Source organism: Eschrichtius robustus, chromosome 11 (assembly GCF_028021215.1).
Source record: "Eschrichtius robustus isolate mEscRob2 chromosome 11, mEscRob2.pri, whole genome shotgun sequence".
Taxonomy (NCBI): domain Eukaryota; kingdom Metazoa; phylum Chordata; class Mammalia; order Artiodactyla; family Eschrichtiidae; genus Eschrichtius; species Eschrichtius robustus.
Genome location: NC_090834.1, coordinates 18,703,434 through 18,722,458, shown reverse-complemented (window position 1 = coordinate 18,722,458; position 19,025 = coordinate 18,703,434). Strand labels below are relative to the sequence as shown.

Genomic DNA, 19,025 nt, shown 5'->3' with positions numbered 1-19,025 from the left:
TAATTTTAATAGAATATAAACCTCCAATGGCTGCAAAGAGTTAAAAACACAGAAGGTTGAGCTGAAGGATTACCCACATCCACCAAATAAAAGATTAGGCTACCGAACCCAGACTTAGCATCTCATGGCACATACGTACCCAAGGAACACTGCAATTTAAAAGCTTTGCCATTTGATAAGGTACAGAAACAGTGGAATTTGAGAAGACAAAAAAAAAAAAAAATCCAACCAATAAAATAGAATTTAGTCCGGGAATTCCCTGGCAGTCCAGTGGTTAGGACTCCTTGCTTTCACTGCTGAGGGCCCGGGTTCAATCCCTGGTAGGAGAGCTAAGATCCTGCAACCCACGTGGCTCAGCCAGAAAAAATATATAATTTAGTTGAAATAGCAAAAAGTGCCAAAAATTTATACTGAAAGAAATGTTAAATTATCAGATAGTGTCATGTAGAAAGACAGTAAGTCAGTGAGTCCTCTGTGAGGATCATAAATATCGATAAAAAGAATGGCACAAAAGATAGGAAAACTTGATGGTCTCTTTTGTCAAAGTCCCCATGTTATTAAAGACACTCACCCTTAACTCTGAAAAGCATTATTTATTGGAAAGAAATATTGAAGGAAGTCTTCTTAATTCCTGCAAGACCAATTTATGGTTCCCTTGCCCTCCAAAATATATCTCCCATCTCTCACAAATTCTTTATCCTGACTCTTGGAATGACCTGGATTCCTTGATCCAAGGCCAGGGCTTATATTTTCAATGGATACAGTTCCCAGAGGGCCCTGGAAGCAACATGAAACAACGTCACCCTATAGTTTCTTATGAAGGGAGGGTGGCTAAAAAGACAACAAATTGAGGTGCTTAATTTGACATCTTATCCTAACATCCAGTTCTTCAACAAAACCTCATACAGGCCAGGAGGTAAGGCGTTCTTAGGTGAAATCAAACTTCCATGATATATCAGTTCACCAAAACCAACAGGTAATTCCAAGAAGTCTCTGAAGACTAATTATGCCAAGAAAGGAATCCACCTGCTCAAGACACAGCTTTCTCAGGAAGATGGAGCTATTTAATCTTGGCAAGGGCAGCCGCTCTTCTTTCTGTGTTCTGGAACAAGGCACGAATTAAAGCTTTTACTTCACTGGAAGAGAACGCAGCAGCCAAGGGCCCTTTTCCATCTGCCCACCTGCAAAATGAAAAACACAATTTCTATTTCCTATTAAGTATGAGCCAGATTTTTAAATTGCGTACTTGATCCCAAAAGTGTATTTGCTTAAAATGGAAATAGAACAAATCCTGGCATTCTTCCCCTTCTTTACGAATCTACCAGTCAGTACCTTTGACATCTTCTGCTTCTTGGCTGCATTTTGGTAACAGCATAGACAGACTAAGAGACCAAGTTAGGAAGATAAAACTGTTCTCCCTCATTCTATACTCACTAAGCCCGTTTGAACTTGACAATTATGACCACATCCTCACATGGTTATATAGAGTAATGGGATCTGTAACTACTTTAAAAAGTGAACCACAGGCAACACATTTTAACTGACAAAGGAGAGGTATAAAAAATACATATGAAATCACAAACAACCCCGTAGAATAAAGGGTAAAAAATATGACTAGCTCAGAGATACAGAGAACAAACCAGTGGTTACCAGTGGGGAGAGGGAAGCGGGGAGGAGGAATTTAGAGGTAGGGGACTAAGAGGTACAAACTATTGTGTATAAAATAAGCCTCAAGGCTATATTGTACAACATAGGAAATATAGCCAATAATAACTATAAAGAGAGTATAACCTTCAAAAATTGTGAATCACTATATTGTATACCTGTAACCTAATAATACTGTGCATCAACTATACTTCAAAAAAAAAAACCACACACAGAGTCCCAACATAAAAAAAATATAAACAGGCATTTTACAATAGAAGAAAAATGATCACTGAAAAGATGCTCAATGTCATTAGAATTTAGGGAAATATAAATTAAAATGACAATGGGCTACCATTTCATAGCAATTAGACTAACAAAAACTTTTAAGTCTGATAATACCAAATACTGGTGAAAATGTGAAGCAACAGGATAAACCATGAAACATGCATCTATAAAATAAATAAGTCACGGGCAGGGATGTAACATACACATGAGGAATATAGTCAATGATATTGTAACAACTTTGGTGATGGATGGTAACTGATCTTACTGTTGTGATCGTTTCATAATGTATAAAAATATCAAATCACTATGTTGTACACCTGAAACTAATATAATATTGTATGTTAATTATAACTCAGTTTTTTTAAAAAACTATGAAATATTTATATAATGGAATATGATACAGCAGTGAAAATGAACTGCAGCTACAGATACCTTCACAAAAGAATTTTCTGAACAAAAGAAGCAAGTTATAGAAGACTCCATTTAGGGATATGTGCAAATGTGGTAAAACTATAAAGAAAAGCAAGGAGATAAATAACACAAAATTCAAGATAGTGGTTACCCCTCTAGTGAGGATGATTTGGAAAAGGGTAGATAAGGGTCTTCAAAGGTAGTGGTAATATTTTTCTTAAGCTGAGTAATAGGTACATGAACATTCATTTCACTTTTTATTTTAAACTGTGAATATATGTTATATATACTGTACTCTTTCATATGCATATTTTATAATTTTTAAATGTTTAAACTACACAGCTGGAGATAGTTTCCTTGGTAAAAAAATGTTTCTCAATTAGTTATTATCCTTATATTTACTGAAATCTCTAGGAGGAAAAAAAATCTTCCTAGGCAGAAGAAAAGAAGCTGAGATATATCAGTATTGTAATTTTTCTCATAACAAAGAATTAACGATCATTCTTGGGCTGCAAGCGGGCCCTTTAACAGCAGAAAGAAAAATTCTTATCTGCTGCCCTCTGGAGTCTTACCTGAAGACATAACTCACTAAGGACTTGTAAATAACAAATGAATAAATCAAATTTTATACTAAATGTAGTCAGAGGTATTTTGATGTGATTTTTTTTTTCAAGCAAAAAATCTCATTTACCTTGTTTTAGAATGGATAATATTTGCTGGGAACAACTCAGACACATCTAGGACAACTAGTCTAATGTAATTGGGCATCTATAATAAACCAAGCCAAAGTAGATAGACAAGTAGTTATAGGGATGGATATGGACCTTAATGCCTATTCAGTGAGTTCCCTATACAAGGTATGCATGCTTGTTAAAAATATACCAAGACAATAATAAAAGCATCCAAAGATGTATAACTAGCCCACATCTATCCTGTTTTTGCACAGTATTAATGACCTTCACACACTCAGTATGATACGACATAGCATACAATTACAGAGCACAGCAACATTAACTGATGGTATTGAGAGAAAACATCATCTACTATATTTAAGAAAAGATGAATCCTTTCTACGTGTGTGGTGCTGAATCTCTAAAACTACTTTACTCCCTGTAGAAAAACTGCTGGTCAATCAAACAATGGTTTGATGCTGAATATTCTTACAGATAAAAGTCACTTCTCTGTTAACATATCAAAGCCAACCTTAAAATGCATCCACTGCTGATTTAAATGGGCAAGAATTTCCATCCAGGTGTCAGATGGCTGTACTCCTTGTAAGTGCAAGAAGTACAAGATCATACGTACAGCATGACAAAACAACATGCTCAAGACCAAAATAATAGAAACAAGAAGTCTTTACGTTATCAAATATGAGAAAGTGGTCATGAGATCCACACTATGATAGACCATGCAAAGGCCCCACCTACTGCTACTCAATATGAAACTTTCCTGAGTAATATTAAGAAACATAGAGAAGCACTGCTCTTAATGGCACTAATACTCTTTTATAGCTGTGAAGAGATATATAAATCCTATAGAAGGATTTTACCCACCGATCTCCAATTTCTTGCAGGCTGGCTTGTAACATTATCATCAATTCTTTGAATGGCATCCATTTTGGCACGTAGACCGGAACCTCTTCTTGATATTTCTTGTTCTTGTTTTCTTCAGACAGAGGTGCAAATACTTGAGGTCCTTCATCCATCACTGTTTTGCATAAGGAATACAATCTATCACCATCCTCAGTAGAGATGTCCTGATTTTGCACAAAGGGAACACAACAGAACAGAATTGGGCCAGCTTAGTAGTAAGTAAAAAGCAGATCTTTGGTGTATACTATTCAGGGGGTCAGCCACAGCAAGATGTTTTCCAACCAATTTAGCACGACTTACTAGACCCTAGATTTCATCAGTTCTGACAATACTCCTAAAGCTAGAATGACACAAAATATGTTTCAACAGATTGTCGGTAATTCAGTTTGCCTGCATGAAAAAATCCATTTCTCCAACAGAATGTGGTGCAGTTTGCTGCAAAGCAGGGATTGTTATCACAAGGGTTTAGCCAGTCTATACTTTAGAGGTATCAGTTGGCAGAGTCCAGGCAACTTTCCTGTAGGATCACACATATAGTCCCAACCTCACGAGTGTGTTGGTAGAGTGGTACCTGCACAAGGCTGCATTTCACTTTACTAAATTAAATTATTTAGTTCACGTACATGTTAAGTATGTATGACTTCATACTTTACATTTTGGGAGCACTGCCCCATTTCCAACCTCCTCATTCATAATTTACACAGATGCTAGATGGAGAAGCAGCGTAATCCTACTTTCTTATATAGGTATGAAAGAGAGAGATTAGCAAGTCTCCAGCAAAACAGAATTAAGATAAAAGTGAAAAAAATAACAGTATAATGAGTTAGACATGAAACATGAACAATTTCTTCCACCATCTGTGTTGACTAAAAATGAGACTTCAACATCACTTCCTTAGGAAAGTGACAATACTGCATCTCAAGTCTGGTGAGACATCTAATGGCCCTTACCTCTAGGGCAGTGATTCTGCCAATGATCTCAGAAATTGTTGTACTGAGTAAAGTCCCCATAGCCTTGCAATATATGTTCACTGGCAGGACATCCTGCCACACAATTCCAAGTCTCTTTAGTTGGTGCAGTACCTGTCAGAAGAATACAAATATTTACATGGAAGAGAGATTGTTACAACTCACATTTTTCTAGATTTACATTTATTGTGTGCGTGCTTGTGTGTGTGTGTGTGTGTGTGTGTATGGGAGAAGAGGTGTTATATCACGGTGAGGTAAAGTAATCAGGAACATGTGCTTCTTGAATATTTCACCCTAGTGATATCTCTGCTAGATGAAAAACTGACTTATTCTGAGGATGGGAAAGCTAGTAAAAAGATAAGTCACTTAGGAGAGAGAGGCATTTTTCTAAGATGAAAGCTAGTATTTCAAATTTCCCAAACCTAAGTTCATGGGTTAAATACTTGCTATGACAGACTTATTATTCCCATCACTAGTGGCTTGATGGGAAGATAGCTTCCTGTTGACTTGGTGGGGTAGGGGAAGGGAAAGATCGTAAACAAGACTGTAAACGGTAGCCACATTTTCCAATGGGAGTTCTGGGGAATGAACTGAGCTACCTGTTACATACTCTTTGCTGCTTAAAAAACAAGGTGGGGAGCATCTAAAGAAAGAGTACAAATTCCAGAGGGAACAACAGCCTCCCACCTGTCGGACTGCTTTACTTGCTGCAGAATAATTGTCCTCATCGTCCATGTTTGAAAAGTTTCTAGCACTTGATAATCTTTCCAGGAGTTCTCCTTTCTGTGCCCGCATTTGGGCCAAAAAACACTCTGTCCCTATAATAAGAAAAGAGAATAAAGAATTCTAAAAGTTGTTCAATTACACAGTGCAAAACCAGGGTGGAAGAGGAGAGACAAGCATGAACCAAATATCTGATTTTGCCTATTTGAAAACAACTGCTTGTTAGATAACATTATAAGGTTGCCCTAAGGTTACTAGAAACATCACTTCTAATACATTAGCCAGTCCCTCCAAGCCCACCCTCAGGATAGTAAGTCTTTTCCAACAGTTTGTCCAGAGTCAGATAAGAAAAACTGCTTATACAGCAGAAGTAACTGCTTATTTTTCTGATATATCTACACCACCTAAGGGAAAAGTCAGGAATTGAAAAGCTAAGTAAATCATATAGATTCTCTGCTTTTCTTAGGCTATCATTACTGACTTACCCCACATTTCATTTCTTTTGATTTTTAATAATCAGAAGTAAAGCTAAGGGAGGTAGAAGAGAAGGGAGCTAGTTTGAGGTTTTGCAAAAGAATAAGCACTGTCATTAGTGAGCTCTTACCAACAATGCTAACAGAATTGTCACACTACATCTTAGTATGTGTCACTCTACTGACATAACTCTGATTTGGTGAATTCACTGCACACCAGCAATGCAGTCTGGAACACTAATGTACCATGAAATCACGTCATGAAAAAGTAATGCTTTCAAAAGACTGCATTCACTTTATAAAACTAAATAACTGGGAACACCTGCAAATTAAATGCCCTCCCACTTTCCAATACAGCTCAGGACCACCACCTAATTTCTAACTGCTGCATTCATAAATTACAAAGATACTAGTCTGATAAGCTGCATTATCAATATGATTCCTAAATTTAAAGTATCAGTTACCAAGTCTCCTGAAGCCAGGTACAAGATCCACAAAAGTAGTAGTGCCATCACACAGAATGGGGGCAAGACGTAATCTGAACTGATGCCCGAGGGTCAGCAAGTGGTGAGCAATATACATACAGTTGTTATGGTGAATGGCAGCCAACTGGGGCAGTTTTTGAAGGTTCTCCCTAGTTCAGGAGGAAGAGTAGGAAAAGAAAGAAATCTCCTGTTATTGAAGTTGGGGTTGATGAAAAGTTACTCTTTTAATGTATTTCTAGGTGTTAATCATTGTCTACTGTATAAATGCTGTACATAACAAGGCATAACCTCATCACTCCCACTCCCACTCAGTCACTGAGGTTGTTCTGCCTGCATGGGACCTTATCCTTTAAAACTATCCTAGTGATTAACAAAAAAGAACATGGGAATCAAGATGTTTACCTGTGTCAACTCTTTATACTAGAAACCTGGCATAGCTGTACATCATAATTCCCTTGAAATCTAACACTGATAAGTCTGTGGAAATACAGGTTTGCTTCCCCTTTCTCCAAATTCCCATTTCATTTGTATAATGAAGCACTCAACTATTTTCTAATTCACTAGTTTTCAAAGCTGGCTACAGATCAGGGTCACTTGAGAAATTTTAATATCGAGACGCTTAGACTTCACCCCAAACAAATTAAATCACAACCTCTGAGTGAAGCCAGGGCATTTATATGTTTTAAAATCTTCCCATGTGATTTTAAATTTTCATAGAAGATTGAAAATCACTGCTCTAATTCTTCTGCACATATTAGTCTACCTACCCAGCTTGGGAAGAGATCTTGTCTTATACCTCTGCTACATATCCACTAGCAGTCATTCAATTAATACTTCCTGGTTTGCTGATTCAATGTCAGGCTAGAATATACAAAACTGGAAACTAACAATCTAAGACAGTTGTCCTCAATTTGGGCTACACATCAGAATCATCGTAGGGCTTTAAAAAAGAGAGATGTGTTGAATCTTAAACCATACCTATAAATCAAAATCTCTATGGGTAGGGCCTAAGCAAATATATATTCTTAAAGGTCCATAAAAGACTCTAAAATATTGCCAAAGCTGCGAACTCTAATCTAGAACGGCGGTTCTCAAAGTGTGGTCCCCTGACAAACAACATCAGCATCACCTGGAAATTTGTTAAAAATTCTAGGCTTTACCCCAGCCCTACTGATCAGACACCTCAGGCATGGGATCCAGCAGTCTGTAGTTTAACAAGGTTTCCTGGTGATTCTGACACACACTGAAGTTTATAAACCACTGGTCTAGCATAAAGTTCCCAGATCATACAATGGGGAAAAAGAGGGAAATCTAACTCCACACCAGTGTGAAAAATGTTTCTAAGCATGAAAACCCCTAAGCCAACTGTCTCTGAATCCCCAAGGACGTGGCTATTAGCTGACCCGAAGATGTTTTTTTTCCTTTACCTAAGTAGATAGTGAAATAAAAGTTTTAAGCCACAGCAAAGAGAATACAAATAAAAATAATGTTTACAATAAATAAGCTGTCTTTTAGAACAAAAACAATAACTGGTCCTACTTAAAAACATCTCAATTGTTCAAAAATCTGAACTAAAAAATACTACAAACAATAAACTGATTTTTTTCTTTGAAACCAGAGTCCTTGACTAAGGAATAGCTTTGTTGACATATTATTTAAAACATTTGTAAAAGTTATCCAAAACACTTAATTTGGATAACAGAGAGAACTCCTGGAGGCTTAAAGTTATGAGTAACTTCTCAGATTAATGTTAAGAGAAACCTTAAAAAACCAAGACATTAGGTAAATACAGCTTAAGATTGCTAAGAGCGGCTGATCGACAGTTAAATAGCAATCTCTTGTGGTATTAAGTCTGCAAAGCTATGAATGCCAAAGGAAAATGTGGGATGTTTACTGGATAGCAATATGGAGTGATGGATGACCTTTTTGTTTTGTAACCAAATAAAGTGAGGCAGTTCTGCAAGTACCTACCATCAGTAACAGGGTAAAGTCCTTTTGAGTCTTTAAATCTGTGTCACCTACTATACTGCAAGATTATAGTACCCTTATTAATTTATTAATAAATGACCAATGTCCTTTAAACATGTAATGTAAATGTTTAGTGCATTTTATTGTGAATTTTAGTAACCAATTATCTTTGGTGGGAATATAAAATTACTGGTTTTAACCTGACTCACAAACATTTTTGACCTACAATATTACACAGAAGTCGGACACAGTGGCACATACCTGTGATATGTTGGTACAACATCATGGAACAAATGGAAGATATTCCTCACTGAGTAGAAAAGTTGAACAGCACTAAAAGGAAAACACAGTTTCAACAGAAATGCATAAGGATATATTGGCAATGAGAAAAAAAATTCAAACTCAGTGCACCTGCAGTGAGAGTCAGCAGCTAAAACTACAGCTGGAGAGAACAGCTGCCTTGGTCACTGCTGAGAACACCATTCCTCTAGATGGCATAGATTCTCAGCCGGTATTCACTAACTACACTGCAGGTCTAAAAACCTGGACCCATGAATAATATTAAGAATAGCAGCATTCAACCCAAAGCCTCTTTTCCATTTATCAATTTGTGTTCTGCCAGTACCCAGAGTATCCCTTCAGTAACAAATGGAGCTAAGCCTCGAGCAAATGTCACCTACTCACTGACACACTCTGCAAAGGGCAAGGTATCAATAAAGGCACTCACTGGTGCTGTCGGAACCAGTTTGCCTTTCAGCCTCCACCTTCCCTCCTTCTCACCCCAATGCAAGGAGATGAATCAACATTTCTAGGATAGAATCCAACCTCAAGTTTTCTTGCCCTTTAAATCTGGTCTTAGAACACCTAAAGATTATTATTAAAAAGCACTTAGGAAGAGCAAATATAAGGTTTGTGTAGCTTACTTCTACATAAGAATATCTTAAACTATGTACCTTGAATACATCACAGGAATCCCACAAATAATTTTTAAAAATTAGTCATGGTCACTATACCCCAAAACACTGTTATAACTTGATTACTATGATACCTGACTAAATTATTTCATGTTATTTTTGTTGCATGTGTTGCTGTTTGAAGTTTGATAATAGGAAAAGTGAGTTGTTATGATGTAGTTGTGTTTTTGTTTATCCTGTTAAAACTATTTTTTTGGTGGGAAGAATGTCCATAGACATTCAGTATACAAAAATATTGTTTGATATTCTCTTAGGAAAAATTGCCTTGCATCCCTAACTTCTGGTCTGGTACATTTCAAGTGAATGCCATGTAATGAAATAGTCACTCCTATATTATTCTGCCAAAGGAGTGCATAATTCCTTTTACATGTATTTTTCTTCCTACTTAGATTTAAAACTGGATGGACTTGTGAATATAATGATTCATTAAAGTCATGGAAGTATCTTAGTGAACATGTTCTTTCTAGAGCAGAATGAAATAAAGGGGTTAGTTTGTACATGGAGATAAAAACTGAAACTCCAGAAGCCCATCGGAAGACGCAATTTAAGTCAAGCCCTAATTGAAACTGTTTTCTACTATGAGGATGAAAAGTAAAAATACTACTACACACAGATCCAAACTAAAGAGGCTTTTGTAAATCTGCTCTATAATCAACTTGGGCTACTGGCTACCATTTTCTCCTCAATTTATAAAGTTTAGGAGTAGGGGAAGAGCCTACTAAACAAAAAGAGATTCAGTACAAATGTGCAAGTATATGGATTGAGTTTGGGTACCTTGAATACAATATTGATTAGAAGAAATCTTCTTGAAAGGGAGAAATCAGAACTTTGGTGCATTCCATTCTTTTCCTTCTACCTTTGGCTGCCCAACAAACTATTATTGCTTTAAAATTAACATTTAAAATGTAAATTAATTAGGGCCTAGATTTCAAAAGGTAAAATGAACGTCAAGCTAAAGGGCCAGAGCATGCTGAAACAGATGGTACAACTATCACTAAGACCACCATCACCAATACTGATAAACATCTGAGTATTAATTATTTCCCAGGTAGCATTCTAAGTTCTTCACAAGCACTTTCTCATGTAATATCATTGAAGTCAAATAAAGTTAAAAGTAAACAAAAATTAAAGAGCTTTTTGTTAAAAAGTGATTAACAATTTTTAATGTCAAACCCATTTGTCCATCCATACAATGCTTTTATTTCTCATACCTTGTTGTAAGATTATATGTTATTGTAAATAAAAGTTAATTATCAATACATACCTGTGTACTATACTTTTCTCTAGGGAAAAAAATATTAACTAATAAGAAAACCCAAAGAATTCCAGTTAATTTTCTTAATAAATGTCTAGTTTAGATATACATTTAACCAAGTCATTGACATTTTCAGGGGACTCAGAACTCGTACCATTGATCACTGCTAGTTGTTGCCTCCAGTAAAGTCTGATAGGCAAGTTCCATTAATTTCTTCACAGATTCACTGATGCGGCATGTGGGCAAAGAAAAGGAATGTTGGTCCAACGTATTTTCAGGGTCTAAATTCATCACTTCGTTGTACTGAGTTGTGGACACTTTCTGTACTTGTAGCTTGTCATCCTCAGCAGGACTAGGTAAATCTGGCACACTTATCTTAGAAGCAGGAGTAATCTAAGAGTCAAATACAGAAACAAAGAAAATGCATTGTCCTTAGAATAATCCAAATGCAAGCATACAGTGAGGAATAAGATACCAGTTGCTTCCATGATGATTAAGCTGTGGATCTACAGAATAATTAAAAGATTTGAGTAAACAGGGCAGTACTTTAATGACTACTCAATCTTGGGTGAAAGCACATCATAAGAAATAAGCAATCCCTTTACTGTGCCATTCTTCTAGTTCTTCTGTGCACTCTCACTCTTGGTGGAAACAGCAAAGCTGTGAAACTGGCCCAAGACTTCAGGTAAATGAAAGGACCTTCAAAAATCTTCTTTCTCAGATTAGACTATTAGATTAACACACAACAGTATGACTTGTGTTCCACTGTCATTAAACAAATTATTTCCCACCAGAAACATGTGTTGCCTTACTCAAAGAAACAACACATTCAGGCTAGCTTATACTGCTCTTAAAAACAAAATTCCAAACAAAAACCAAAAACGCTTCCCTAACATTTATACAGAATGAAAATACCCAGACTTGGTCAAGACTAAAGGAAAGAACTCTAGGCTTCTAGCTTGAAAACATCAGTGATATTTTCTACCCTAACTTTTAACAAAGTCATTTAACCTCTCTTGACCTCAATTTTCTCAATGTAATATGAAGAAACTGCACTACAATAATGGTTTTCAAGCCTTGCTTCTCAAAGATGCCTCAGGGGCCAATAAAAGGAGAGATTAAGCAGGTGGAAGCAGCAGGTTCCTACTGCAAGAAGAGCAGTTCTGCTCTGCACATACTGGACCTCTATGGAAAATTTCTGACAGAAGAAGTCTAATATTAGACTAATTATTAGTCTAATTCCAAGTCTAATTAACTTATTAATTAGTTAATAATTACTTAGACTAATTATTAGTCTAATTCCAAGTCTAATAAAAATGTTTAAGTCATCAGATTTGCCATCTGTAAAATGGTATAATAATGTCTACTTCATAGGGCTGTTACGACATTTAAATGAGAATACAAACATCACAACCGGGAGAGGTGCTGCTGGCATCTAGTGGGTAGAGATTAGGGATGCTACTAAACATCCTACAGGACAGGCCCCCAGAGCAAAGAATTATCTGGCCGCAAATGTCAACAGTGGCACTGCTGAGAAGCTCTGATCTAGGGGAAGCTACATCATTAGGATTTGGGTACTTGGGGGGGAAAATACAGTCTTATAAAATGTCAGAACTAGTTGAATAGGGAGCTCAGAGATTATCTAGTTCAATTCTGTCATATTACAGAAGAGGAAAATGAGGTCCAACAAGGTTAAAAGATTTAGCCCAGAGTCACAAAGTGATCTAGTAACAATCCTATTTATAACAAGGAGTTATAACAGAGTTAATGGGATATATATTAATTCATTTACCAAATATTTACTAAGTACATAGTAGTATGCACCAGGTATTTTCTTGATGCTACAGATACAACAGTAAACAAAACAGTAAAGAACAAAACAAACAGGAAAAAAAAAACAACCAACCCTGCCCTCATAGAGCTTATTTTCTAGTGGGGGAAAACAATAAATAATTCATATAGAATATTTACTGATAATAAGTGATATGAAGAAAAATAAAGCAAGGAAAGAGTACAGGAAATAGTGGGAGGTCACAATCTTAAAAGAGTGGTCAGGAAAGGGAGGAAGTCTGTGGTAATATTCCAAGCAGAGGGAAAAAGAGGTTCAAAAGTTCTGCAGCCGAGTCGGCCTGGCAAATGAGCAGAGTGACTGAAGAGGAATGCAATAGGAGATGGAGTCAGAGAGGCAACAAGGGGACAGTTCACAGGAGGCCGTGCAGGCCACTGCAAGACTACTGGGTCTTTCTCTGAATGAGATGGGAAGCCACTGGATTCTGTGCACAAGAGTGACATAAGTGATATTCATGTGAAAAAAACCTGCAGCCCAGTTCCCGGTACTGAGTGCATTTCGGCTCCCTTAACAACCCAAGATTACATCAAAATGTGTTAATATCTGTGCACCTCAAATGGCTAATTTAATATTTTACTGAAGTGGACACTATAACAGGGTACCTACCCCCAGGAAAGTGGGGGATGACAGAAAGGACAGAGGGAGGAAGAGTGCGGTCCTCTCAGAGATAACAGATAAATGGCTGAGGAATTTTCTATTAAGGGATTACTTTAGTGTAGGTCTTCTTTTAATCTAAGTAACACCTTACATTTGTCAAATATTATTTTATATATGTAAGATGTTAAAAAAAATACACAGAATTATCTAAGGTCAAAGGAGTAAATTACCCTCAACGCAAATTAATTTGTCCACGGATTTTACAGATAATTGTTTATACCATACAAAGAGCACATCTTTTTGTTTGTTTTTATTAACTTCAAAACTAGCACCTCTATTAGCCTAACCGATAAAGTCAACATTTCACAACAGGATATAATCTCTGGATATAACAATACCTGTCACGAAATTGTATACTAAGAATTCAAGTGATAAAGTTGAGAAAACTCTATAGGTTGATATACTCTCTGATTTCAACAACAGTAATCTATTACATTCACGTAGACTTTTTTAATTTATACAATGCTTTTATGTGCATTATCTCATCTGGACCCCACAATACCCTATAAAAGAGGTAGGAATTAGGGCCCCTTTAAAGATGAGAAAACTAATGTTTAAGAAGATGAATAACTCGCCTCAATGAGCTCAGCAACGGTCAGTGCTCTTCCACTCTACCATAATCATCTCAAAAATGAGCAGCTTCCTAATACAAGGTAACACCCTGTAACCCCCCAATACCTTCACAGTGTTGTGAATCTCAGAGGTCATTAGGTTTCTAGCTGCCACAATCACATCCTGACACTTCTTGTTAGCAAAATGAGAATTGATGTTACGGGCGTATTTCAGCAAATCAGTAGTGCTTCCTTTTAAAAAACTCATCTCCTTTAAGGCATTTTCAAATTCTTCAGTGGACTGTATGATCTGAGAAAGAAACGCAAGAGAAAAAAAAGGAAAAGAATCAAATACATATGTTCCTTTCCAATACTAAAATTTCAAATCCAATGTATAGGAAAGAACAAGGACCAGCTGGTCATTTAAGTTTTAGAAAAGACCATCAATTACTAGGTATAAAAATATTATTCATTTTTTCTAGCCTTAAATTCATTAGGAAGAGCATCTTCATTAGAAGTTTTGGACTCCGCTTAGTAAAGGTGCAAACATTTTTAAATAAATAGACAGAAGGTCCCCCCTTATCCTCGGCTTCAATTACCCACAGTCAACCATGGTCTGAAAATATTAAATGGAAAATTCCAGAAACAAACAATTCCTAAGTGTTAAACTGTGTGCTGTTCTGAGTAAATGATGAAATATTGCGCCGTCCTGCTCTGTCTTGCCCAGGACATGAATCATCCTTTTGTCCAGCATATCCATGCTATATACACTACCTGCCCATTAGTATAGGAAAAAACATAGTACATATGTGGTTCAGTACTCTCCACAGGTTCAGGCCTTCGCTGGGGGAACTGGAACATAGCCCCAGAGATAAAGGGGGACTATTGTGCTTATTGTAGTGTTTGAGCAAACACTAAAAAGAAGCCAAAAAGTAAAGTGTCACATAGTAGCTACTATAGCTGACACAAATAGAAAAACAATTGATTTTCAAAAGTATCTTACTAAAGAAAATGTACTTAATAACAAAACGTACTTCCCCACCCAATCAAAAGGTAGGAAGCCAGAAGAGACATGAAGTCAGAGGGAATTTGCCTCCACACTTTATGAATAATTTTCTTAAAGATGTCACTAAAGAACAAAAGATCTCCAAGGTAAACAAATGACACCAACAGGAACTTATGGTCTCTTCAAACCTGTGACACCTCTGCTCTTACCTCTTCATACTGCTGTAACTTGCTGCTATTTGTTGGGATAGAATAAACCAAACAATTTTTAATGAGGCACTCGGACAAGTCCTCCCAGATCATGTCACCAAGCATCTCAGCCAACATGATCTTAGATGTTTTTTCATTTTCTACGTCAGCATCAAGAGGCAAATCTGAATTCAAAAGAAAAAGTTTTAAACGAGAAACTATTCACAGTCTGGACATATTCTCAAATTCCCTAGTTTTCTAGAATTCTTTAATTTTAAGATGACAGGGAAGAAAACAGCACGAATAATTCTATAGCTATCTCAACTGACTACATGGGAAAAGCATGACACACAATTATTATTTTATTTTCACTGCTCAAATGAATCATCTGCACTGTATGACTGCCTGTTCTCTATAACAATAAGGTATTAAGCCATCTACATCATAATCGTCTACTGCTAATCTACAGATCTGATTATATGAAGCACTCAGAAGTTCTGCATACCAAGTTGAAACTAGTTTAGAATAAAGTCCAAGTTCTCTAATAATAAATATCCTTTTTTCATCTCTGCAAAGGATCTGAGTGTTTATCCTAAGTAAAATATCAATAAACACCTTACATTATAGCGTAATATCTAGCCTACCAAACAGAATACTTCGGTATCTCTTCCACGGTATATTTTATGGTGGCTTTTTCTAACACATTTTGAGGGAGTTATATTTAGAATATATCATTAATTAACTAAACAATATATAAGAACCTTAAAAGAAAGTGACCATATTACCTCAGAGCCTTGAGATGTCTTACAATAGCTGAAGTCTAGGCCTGCTCTGTCCGATATGAGAGCAAACAGCCACATTTTGCTACTGAGCACTTGAAATGGGGCTGGTGTGACTGACGAACTCAATTTTTTTTTCATTTTAAGCAATTTCAAATTAAGTTTAAAAATGGAAGCAAGGGTGTGTGGTTATAATGGGTAGCACAAGGGAGCCTTGTGGTGATAGAACAGTTCTATATCTTGATTGTGGTGGTAGTTACATGAATCTACACATGTAATAAAATTGCACAGAACTATTCACACACACAAATGAGTGCAAGTAAAACTGGAGAAATCTGAATAAGCTCTGTGAATCATACCAAAGTCCATTTCCTGGTTCTGATACTCTACTATGGTTACACAAGATGCTAACATTGGGGAAAACTGGGTGAAGAGTACATGGGACCTCTGTACGTTTTTTGAATTAAATTTTAAACTAAAAAAAAAAAGAGGAAGTAGCGTAAAATACTTTTCTGTTAAACACAATTTTGTTGCTTTGAAAAGACTATGTCTCACTTTAACCATCGCATCATGTAAGCTACTATGTATGCTGTAGTGCTCACATCAGGCATGTGTATCACTTCTAGTATTTCATATAAACACACCTTCGATGCAGTCAGTGTAAACAGATTCATTCCACTCGAATGACTTTGTTTTCCTATGCACCAATGTAACACTGTAATGCATTTATTTGAATATTTTGCACATACAGCACAGGTTACAGTGATACCTATAATAAACTGAGAACGGTAGTAAAATTGGAATGCTTATTATTTTCACTATGATATATTTTTCTAGCTTAAGAAAATGACTATAAACAAACTTTTAAATTTAAAACTAAGGTACACTATTGATGCAGAATCAAGTGAAGGTGCAGAAGCTAGAAGAACAGTAAAGGAAAATACAGACTGGAAGAAAATATGCCACAAATTTTACAATAAATGGCAGCTGCAGCTTGCTAAAACAGAGCAAAACAAAACTTTTCTTGCTGTGCAAAAAAATTTTTGAGATGATAAAGCAGACAATATTAAGAGAAATTTCAACAAATACATTAGGAATTTGTCAAGTTTCCTCTCAAAGAAGAATTGACAAAATTAGTCACCTGAAATCACAATTAAATGTCCAACCAAAAATGTGATTTTAAGGGGATCTGAGCTTGTAAATTTAGCTAGCGATAAAATGACTTGGTAAAATCATTCCATACATTTTCTCTGTGTGTACATTTTGGTAGCAAATTTATGCTGGTTTTTAAAAAATTAATTAGGGCACTTATCCATCTTTTTCTACTGACCAAAAGAGCTTGATTATATAAGGGATTATCTGTAATTTGAAGAGTACCTAGAATGTAGCCATAAACCGTATGTGCCTGATGGTGGCCTTTTTAGTGGAAAATCTTTAACAACCTTTCAAATTTCTTCTACAACTACTTGTATGTTCAGAGTCTCTATTTCTTGGTAAATTTTAGTAATGTATACTTTCTAGAAAATCATTCATGGCAAAAGCAAAATATGCTTGTTGTGACAAAGCCAACACCACTGAAGTTTACAAAGAAAAAGCCTAATTTTCCCTCTCCATACCCACAAGCTTATCTCTCTCTCTCTGCGTCCAAGTAACCAGAGTTAAGAGTTTGGTTTGTATTCTTCCTCCCTTACATTAATAATACACACACGCACACATGCAGGCACGCATGCAGACACATGATATAGACTAAACTGTGTCCCCCACAATTCATATGTTGAAGCCCTAGTCCCCAGTGTGACTGCACTCAGAGACAGTGTTCGCCTTTAAATAGGTCATAACGGTGGAGCCCTAATCCACCATGACTAGTGTCCTTTTAAGAAAAGGAGAGACCCCAGGGATGAGCATACAGAGAGGAAAGGCCATGTGAGGACAGTAAGAAGGCTGTCTGCAAGGCAAGGAGATGGGGCTCAGGAGAAACCAAATCTACTAACACCTTGATCTTGGACTTCCAGCCTCCAAAACTGTGAGAGAATAAATTTCTATTGTTTAAGCCACACAGCCTGTGGAACTTTGTTATGGAAGCCCTAGCAAACTAATATAACATTCATATAAGGGGCTACTTCCTTTTTTATAAAATGGGTTCATGCCATAGATTTTACACGTAACTTTTTTATCCCTTAAAAATAGATCGTGGCCATCTCTGAGGTCACTGTATCTAGCTCCACTTCATCTCTTTTCAATAGCTGCACCATTCTTCAAATGATGCACATTCCAGTATGCAAGTATATACAGTACTCATACATGCAAACATATACACTGTTGATATCACATAGTAAGGAATTAAAAAGTGGGATACCTGGGTCAAAGCGATGTATATTTTAGCATAACTATAGAGCTGCAGATTACTTTCTAAAAAACTCACAAAAGCAATGAAGGAGACTACCTTTCCATTTTCTTACCAAAAGTGTCTTACATAGATCTTTGAATTCTGTCAACCCTAGGGGTGGACAGTTCTACTTTGATGGTGTGATTTCCATTGCACTATTAGGGACATTAAGCAATACATATTTTTATGTTTATTAACAACTTGCACCTTTTCTTCCATAAACTGCCTATTCATATTTTTTACCCTTTTTCTGTTATTATGTTCTCTTTTTCTTTGGAAAAAAATCTTTGTATTAGCTCCTTGTCTGCCAATGTACTGCAAATATTTTCTTCCAGTATAATATTATCTTTTGACTTTGTTTATGGCATTGTTTACCATACAGAATTTAACATTTATGTGTAGTCAAATTTATCAATCATTTCCTTTATGCATTCTGAGCTTCCTGAGAATATTCAAGTCTTCTTGTAAATTTTCTTCTAACATTTTTATTGTTTTACCTTTTGCATATAGGAATTTAATTTATCTGGAATGTATCTCTGTATGAAGTACGAAGCAGGAATCTAACTTTGTCTTATTCCATATAGCCAATTTTGCTAGCACCATTATTTAATAAACTATCTGTCCCACTGAACTGAAATGTGACTTTGATCAAATGGTAAATTCTCATTTATTCTTGGCTCTACTTCTGGACGCTTTTTCATTCCACTGATCTTCTTATGTCAAGAACATAGTTTTAATTATAAAATTCTCCAACTAGTGTTTTGCAAATCTTTATTAGCAAGTCTCATAAATATATTTTTTGATGTAAGCTCTAGAGTAATTAATTTG

General features: G+C 36.1%; 1 protein-coding gene across 1 annotated transcript in view; it reads right to left on the bottom strand.

Annotated features, from left to right (window-relative positions):
* Positions 1–573: 573 nt before the first annotated feature.
* ZW10 (zw10 kinetochore protein) overlaps positions 574–19,025 on the bottom strand; it is a 32,637-nt gene continuing 14,185 nt past the window's right edge. Inside the window, exons 8-16 of the mRNA XM_068555761.1 lie at positions 15,054–15,217; positions 13,966–14,148; positions 10,936–11,174; positions 8,814–8,885; positions 6,564–6,733; positions 5,591–5,721; positions 4,886–5,017; positions 3,897–4,099; positions 574–1,181 (exon numbers count right to left, since the gene is read on the bottom strand). Coding sequence (XP_068411862.1) covers positions 1,061–1,181; positions 3,897–4,099; positions 4,886–5,017; positions 5,591–5,721; positions 6,564–6,733; positions 8,814–8,885; positions 10,936–11,174; positions 13,966–14,148; positions 15,054–15,217 — 1,415 coding nt within the window. The 3' untranslated portion in view covers positions 574–1,060. The remainder of the gene's footprint in view (positions 1,182–3,896; positions 4,100–4,885; positions 5,018–5,590; positions 5,722–6,563; positions 6,734–8,813; positions 8,886–10,935; positions 11,175–13,965; positions 14,149–15,053; positions 15,218–19,025) is intronic.